Below are 7,327 nucleotides of genomic sequence, written 5' to 3' on the forward strand. Positions count from 1 at the left end.
TTTCGGCCCAGCATAGTCCCGCACGTGAGGAACTCGTGCGCCATGTAGCCAGCCAAGAGCCAGTTCGGTGCATCAGCGCCCTGACTCTGAGAATGAGTGGCGCCTCTTCTTGGATCACTCGACTGTACGCCACGCGCTTGGTGGTGGTATTGGTTTTGATTCATTTGTTTTTCTTCTTTTATCTTTATGTAAACAAGGATCAGGGGTAAAAACGTCAATTCATTTTTAGTCTGAGGCGAAAAGCGTCAAAACGCATGACTGTCGAGAAAAATAAGCGAACACAGACACAAAAAAAAACATATAATAATATTATTTTTTTTTCAAAATTAAGATTTAAAAAGAAAAAAAGTTTTTTTTAAGGGAATAAAAAAAAAACGATCGGAGGAGGCGGATGAATCTGAGAGTATACGGTGCCTTCGTGGATCGGGGAAGTATGATGCAGGCGTAGATCAGAGTTTGAGATATTGTCGCCGGAGATCGACGGAGGAGGAAAAGTGGATAAATTAGAGAGAGATAGAGAGAGAGAGAGAAAGAGAGATGAGAAGTGGAAAAGTCGCAGGCGTGAATTCTTCTTATTATCTGGATGTTTTAAAAACAAATCTCAAAAATAATAATAATGAGGCCTTTAATGGGCTTGAATAAATACTAGTGTCTAGTGGGTTTAATACAGGCCCAATAGTAGAATTGAAAAGAGCTTCGTCCTTTGTGTAACTTTTCTCTACAGTTTGTTTTCATCTCTTTTTCTCTTAGTGGTTTTTGTAGGCAAGAGAGTTATCTTACGAGACCGTATCCGTAATACAGCCCGTGAACTTGTTAAAGTCTTCGTGTGTTTAAATCGCGGTTCTCAATCTTGACATAACGAGACGAGGTCACGATCGAGGATCACGAGGTACGTACTCACGACTGTATAAGTGGTAGTAGATTTTCATGACTCAATGATAATGACAAAACAGAAAAAAAAATAGTGTTTTAAAAAAAAAAAATATTTCAGGGCTCTAGACAATAGATTAATGCTATAAAAAGTGTGTACAACTCTAAACAATCACACACATATACACGAAACCATAGATGAAAGAGAAAAATATAGACTTTTTTTCTTTCTTTTGTAATCTCATTTGTTTTTCTCAAATAAAAGTATAAGTACTAAACTATCAGTAATAAAGAAATTTATACAATATGGACACGAAAAACAACATTCATAAAATAAAAAGCTAGAGTAGCGACATTATTCATAGAATTTTGCACCATATGCATGCATTGATTACAAATTCTGTTCAACTTACATATTTGGTAATTTGTTCTTTTAACTATTTAAAATCCTAATTCTTTCATGTCGGGACGATCGAGTGTGGATGAAGCAAATCGGGATGTGGATTTATTTAAGAAAGTAGACACCAATCTCTTTCAAATACTGTTTATAGGAGTATAACATTACTCCAACCTCCTATTAACTGCATCAAAAGTCCAAGCGATTAATGCTTACTTTTGATTTTTGTTTAAGCACTGTCATTTAATTCATTTTGGTCTACCCTACTAAGAAAAAAAAAGCAATTATGAGACGAGAAGTAAACTAAACTACATTAATGAAATTTGGTTAACACTATGGGTGGCTAGTTTAACCAAACCAGAGTCGTCTATCGGTCTATGTGTAATCTGTTTTAGGTTAACTATGTACAACATGGTCGGTTAATATAAGATGGAAACCAAGTTGAGTCGATAACCTTAGTATGGTTACTAATGATAGTTTAACATTATTATTTTGATTGTAATTAACCGAACTGAATCAAACTCGGAAAGAGCCAAAAGAAACATAAACCACTCACCCCTAAGAAACGGGAAAGGATATTAAGATCCTCAGGAATTCCATTGTTACGAAATAAACCCAAAAGTTTGTCAACCACTGAAACAATTCGTGTTCCATGTAGCAGTCTCTTATTGGTGGATGAGTACGTACACAAGTGGTCTGTATTTATTCAATATCATTGCATTTAGGTTAGGACATAATAGGTCAGAAAATAATGGACGGCTTTTTTTGTTCAAACTGCAATAAATTCTTCATCTAACTCGCACATGGTTTGGTATGGAAGCTCCAATGGTTATTTGTTTCTTATTAAAAAAAATATATTCATATGAATTAGATTTATATGAAAAACTACCAATGACGACATTATAGTAAAATAAATTAATATCACTAATCAAAAGAGTTCACGTGTGAAATTATCATCGGATGCATTGTGAATTTGTTAATGTCCAAAAGACATTATTTATTTATAAATCAATAACACAACATGATAGTATTTGATCTAATCAAACTATAAACACATCACCTTTGTAGTTGGTTACGTTAAAAGAAATACAACCTTTGAATTGTGAATTGAATATAAGAAAAACAAAATGCACACATTACAAATATATTAGTTTTTTTGGGCAAATATTTAGTATTTTTATTATTATTATTTGTTTTTTTTAATTGATTCCAATCCAAAAAATAGCAAACTCATTCCTTAAAGTGAAAGAAAAAGTAAAAGGGGATCACATTATCATTATAAAAAAAAAGTCTATTCTACAATTATGCAAGTGCAATGAAAATGAAATTTATATTTTCAATTCAATTAATTTCCTGCATGAATATTAAAATTTGAAACCAACCTCTTTTGTTTTCATTGTATCAAAACTAGCAGAGTTTTGTGGCACAATTGACAGAATTTTTTTTGTTGGATTTAGTATTTATAAATGAAAGCGGCGATGAAAAGATTTTGATATAAGACAAACAAAAAGAAACTGACGTATTAATTAATTCATGATCAGTTGTTTTGTTTTTTTTTAGATTTACTTATGAGTTCTTTACTTATCATAATAAAGAAGATAGTAAGATACAATTACTTAATTATCATGAGTATTTTATTCATCATATTAACAGACTGTTACGAGCTCCTCTAACCGTTGATGTGTCAGATAGTGCAAGGTAATTTGGGTAAAAACGGTTAAAAGCCTACTTGTTAGATATACATATTAAGTGGGTTTCTTGGTTTTTTTTCTACAATATATGATTAATTATTAGTGAGATTTGTTACAAGAAAACATGTGGAGAAGAGATCGCAAAAGGATTTAGGGAATTGAATGCAGTGAGTAAGTAGAGTACGTAGTAGTTAGTAGTTGCAGTAAGTTAATGCAAAGATTAAAGTAGATAATTAAGTGTTGCTATATAATCGACCGTCTTTGCTGGTTAGTTTTGATCATCGGGCAGTGCAATCTGCAAATTAACAAACATACTCCAAAAAAAAAAATATGGGGCGTCTCGTTAGAGGAGCTACTCTCGTGGCTTTGTTATGTTTCCATGTTTTTGTGGTGAATGTTGCTGCGAGAGATGTGAGTTCGGGAAAAGATGAGGACGAGAAGACTTTAGGTGGCAAGGGTGGTGGCTTTGGCGGCGGGTTCGGTGGAGGAGCCGGTGGTGGATTTGGAGGAGGAGCTGGTGGTGGATTTGGAGGAGGAGCAGGCGGTGGTTTTGGAGGAGGCGGTGGTGGAGGTGGAGGTGGCGGAGGAGGTTTTGGTGGTGGACATGGTGGAGGTGTCGGAGTTGGCGGTGGCTTTGGTAAGGGTGGTGGAGTTGGTGGTGGTATCGGAGGTGGACACGGTGGAGGAGCTGGTGGTGGGTTTGGAAAAGGTGGTGGGATCGGTGGAGGAATCGGGAAGGGTGGTGGAGTTGGCGGTGGCATCGGTAAAGGCGGTGGCATTGGTGGTGGAATAGGCAAAGGTGGAGGATTTGGCGGCGGTATCGGCAAAGGCGGTGGAGTTGGTGGCGGCATTGGCAAAGGCGGTGGAGTTGGTGGCGGCATTGGTAAAGGTGGAGGAGTTGGCGGTGGTTTTGGTAAAGGCGGAGGTGTTGGCGGTGGAATTGGCAAAGGCGGAGGAGTTGGCGGTGGTTTCGGCAAAGGTGGAGGAGTTGGTGGTGGGATTGGCAAAGGTGGAGGTATTGGCGGTGGCATTGGTGGTGGAATAGGCAAAGGTGGCGGAATTGGTGGAGGCATTGGCAAAGGCGGAGGCATAGGTGGCGGTATTGGTAAAGGTGGAGGCATTGGTGGTGGAGGTGGATTTGGTAAGGGTGGAGGTATTGGCGGGGGGATTGGCAAAGGCGGAGGCATTGGAGGCGGTATTGGCAAAGGCGGAGGTATTGGCGGTGGTATCGGAGGAGGAGGAGGCTTTGGTGGAGGAGGAGGATTTGGAAAAGGTGGTGGCATCGGTGGTGGAATAGGCAAAGGAGGAGGTTTCGGCGGAGGAGGTGGCTTTGGGAAAGGTGGAGGTATTGGTGGAGGAGGTGGATTTGGTAAAGGCGGAGGATTTGGCGGTGGAGGCTTCGGAGGGGGAGGTGGAGGAGGCGGCGGAGGAGGTGGCGGAATTGGACACCACTAAACGAAAATACATGAAGAAGTTGCATTGAGTGCATGTCTCACGTCACGTCACGTACAACATGGTTTACAAGTTTGAGTGTGTTACCAGATATACTATTAGAGCTTTATGTACTTTGTCTTTATTTGAATTACGAGCTATGAGTTTTGTTAGACGCACTCTAATAATTTCCATTTTATCATGTAAAACACTAGGATTTNTTGGCAAAGGAGGAGGTATTGGCGGTGGTATCGGAGGAGGAGGTGGCTTTGGTGGAGGAGGTGGCTTTGGGAAAGGTGGAGGTATTGGTGGAGGAGGTGGATTTGGTAAAGGCGGAGGATTTGGCGGTGGAGGTTTCGGAGGCGGAGGTGGAGGAGGCGGCGGAGGAGGTGGCGGAATTGGACACCACTAAACGAAAATACATGAAGACGTTGCATTGAGTGCATGTCTCACGTCACGTCACGTACAACATGGTTTACAAGTTTGAGTGTGTTACCAAATATACTACTAGAGCTTTATGTACTTTGTCTTTATTTGAATTACGAGCTATGAGTTTTGTTAGACGCACTCTAATAATTTCCATTTTATTATGTAAAACACTAGGATTTGTATTTGGTGGGAAGTCAATGTTCTTATAAAATCTGTTGATTGTGACTACACAACCGGATCAAAATGAAGAACAAACAGGATGATTTAAGAACTTGGTTTAATTAAAAGGCTTTGATCAATATAATTGGTCTGTTTGTAATGGTTAAGGTTGGTTATATTGTAACCGACTATACGTAATTCATGAGCTCGTAACTTGTGAGGTTTCTGTTGATTCTTGAACTCGTTAACTCGTTAAATCTTTTGCTTACTTCTGCAACAAGTTTCTTAGATATTCAACGTGTTGGTTTAAATATTAAAATAATTCTTGTGAAGTTTTCGAAACTTACGAATTGATTTGTGTTGCTGGCATTTTGATGATATAAGATTTTGAATTGATTTTGGTTGATCCATATCCGTTAGGTGCATGCTTAGTCTTAGGTGTCTTTGTTTAAGATCACCTAACTGACACTTAATGGATCATAAAAAACAACACCTACGCTACATTTCATTGTCTCTCACTCTCTCACTCTCTAATGCATTGAAGTTACATTTTACACATCAATGATCACACAAGCAATATATCTCTCAGGCTAATACTATCATTTCTAATTATACCAGTTCTCTCCCTCTACAATTTTGTTATTATACCTTCTACTTCTTCAGGCTGGTAAAGTGGCTTCACAAGGTCTGTTAGGTAACGATATGGTGACTTCTTCGAGAAACCAAAACCGCATGGTCATGTCTCTAACTGAAAAAGTGGCTCGGTTTTTCGTTACTAGATTCTTGACACAATCCATATCAACCGGTTGTGTAACGTGAGTCCCCCTCCTCTGTCTAAAATGTATAACTTCCTAATTCTGTCATTAGAAACGTTACATTTAGTTATATCCTAACAGAATAATTGAAGGGGAACCAATGATCACATTCCAAGGAGAGGATTTGAGATGTCACTTGAAGTCTGAACTAGAGATTCACAGTCCTCAATTTTACTGGAAGGTTAGCCTAGAACATTGATGGTTCAAATTAGAAGAGCTCTTTGGATCAGTGGAAACTGTTTTCTTCTGAAGCTCAAGAACTGGATTCTTGATTCTTTTTTTCCCACAGGTTATGACACGGTCTGATTTAGGACTTGCTGATGCTTATATTAACGGAGATTTTTCGTTTTGCAATAAGGAAACAGGACTTTTGAATCTTATCATGGTATGGTACATAACATTATTGAAGCATGGAGATTGATTTTTCAAAACTTCTGATCAACAGATTGAAAACTTGCAGATTCTCATTGCCAATAGAGATTTGAACTTAAGTCTTGCTAAAAATAGGTAAAGTTTGAAACGTTCAGCTAATTTTTTTTTTCAGTTGTCCCATTGCACTTGTTTTGGATTTTGCAGGGGTTGGTGGAAACCTATGTTTCTGACTACTGGTTTAGCATCTGCAAAGCATTTCCTAAAGCATTTCTATAGGCAGAACACTTTAACTCAAGCTCGAAGGAACATTTCACGTCACTATGACCTTGTAACTTGTCTTATGCCCATATGTTATTGTCTCAAAGATGAACATTTCTTTGCTGTTGTAAGTGTAATGATTTGCATCCATCATGAGTAAACTTGCAGAGTAATGAGCTTTTTGCTTTATTCTTGGATGATACCATGTCTTATTCCTCTGCGGTATTCAAGGTGACAATGAAACATCTTCACTCTCTTGCTTTTTGCTAGTCCGACGTTAAACTTTCGCCATTTAAGACGTTTATATTTATAGTCAGGTGATGAAGATCTAAGGACTGCACAAATGAGAAAAATATATCTTCTCATTGATAAGGTAACATATATATGCAAGAACTTGACATTTTCTCTGTTCTTTAGAGAATTGAAAAGTGGGAAATTTCAGGCTAGGATAAAGAAGAATCATGAGGTTTTAGATATTGGATGCGGATGGGGAACTTTGGCCATTGAAGCGGTGTGAATAACTGGATGCAAATACACTGGCATTACTCTTTCTATTGAACAGCTTAAATATGCAGAAGCAAAAGCTAAAGAAGCTAGACTTAAGGTTTGTATACAATCCATTAATTCAGTTTCTGATCTCCAATGCTATATTACTAACTATTTAATTTCAGGACCGGATAACATTTAAGCTCTGCGATTATCGCCAACTATCTGATGCTCAAAAATATGACAGAATTATATCTTGGGAATATCTCTCTTGTATATCAAAATATGAACTTTTTGTGTTATGAGTCTATGACGACATAACATTTTCGATGTTTTCAGTGAGATGCTAGAACATGTTGGCCACGAATTCATGGAGACATTTTTTAGTCATTGTGAAGCTGCGCTTACAGAAGACGGCA

General features: G+C 38.0%; 2 protein-coding genes across 3 annotated transcripts; both read left to right on the forward strand.

Annotated features, from left to right (window-relative positions):
* On the forward strand, window positions 3,052–5,161 carry LOC104788426 (glycine-rich cell wall structural protein 1-like). 2 transcript variants are annotated; one of them, XM_010514181.2, is made up of 2 exons: window positions 3,052–4,390; window positions 4,605–5,161. In XM_010514181.2, the coding sequence occupies exons 1-2, from the start codon at window positions 3,289–3,291 to the stop codon at window positions 4,799–4,801; spliced, it is 1,299 nt and encodes a 432-aa protein (XP_010512483.1). In that variant the 5' UTR covers window positions 3,052–3,288; the 3' UTR covers window positions 4,802–5,161. The 2 variants fall into 2 exon arrangements, with proteins under 2 accessions (XP_010512483.1, XP_019083228.1); XM_019227683.1 differs by lacking the exon at window positions 4,605–5,161 and having other exon boundaries at window positions 3,053–3,642; window positions 3,703–4,568.
* Window positions 6,377–7,321, forward strand: LOC104706996 (tuberculostearic acid methyltransferase UfaA1-like). Its single transcript, XM_019227707.1, has 4 exons — window positions 6,377–6,492; window positions 6,591–6,653; window positions 6,736–6,795; window positions 6,865–7,321. The coding sequence occupies exons 1-4, from the start codon at window positions 6,385–6,387 to the stop codon at window positions 6,937–6,939; spliced, it is 306 nt and encodes a 101-aa protein (XP_019083252.1). The 5' UTR covers window positions 6,377–6,384; the 3' UTR covers window positions 6,940–7,321.

This window comes from Camelina sativa, chromosome 1 (assembly GCF_000633955.1).
Source record: "Camelina sativa cultivar DH55 chromosome 1, Cs, whole genome shotgun sequence".
Classification (NCBI taxonomy): domain Eukaryota; kingdom Viridiplantae; phylum Streptophyta; class Magnoliopsida; order Brassicales; family Brassicaceae; genus Camelina; species Camelina sativa.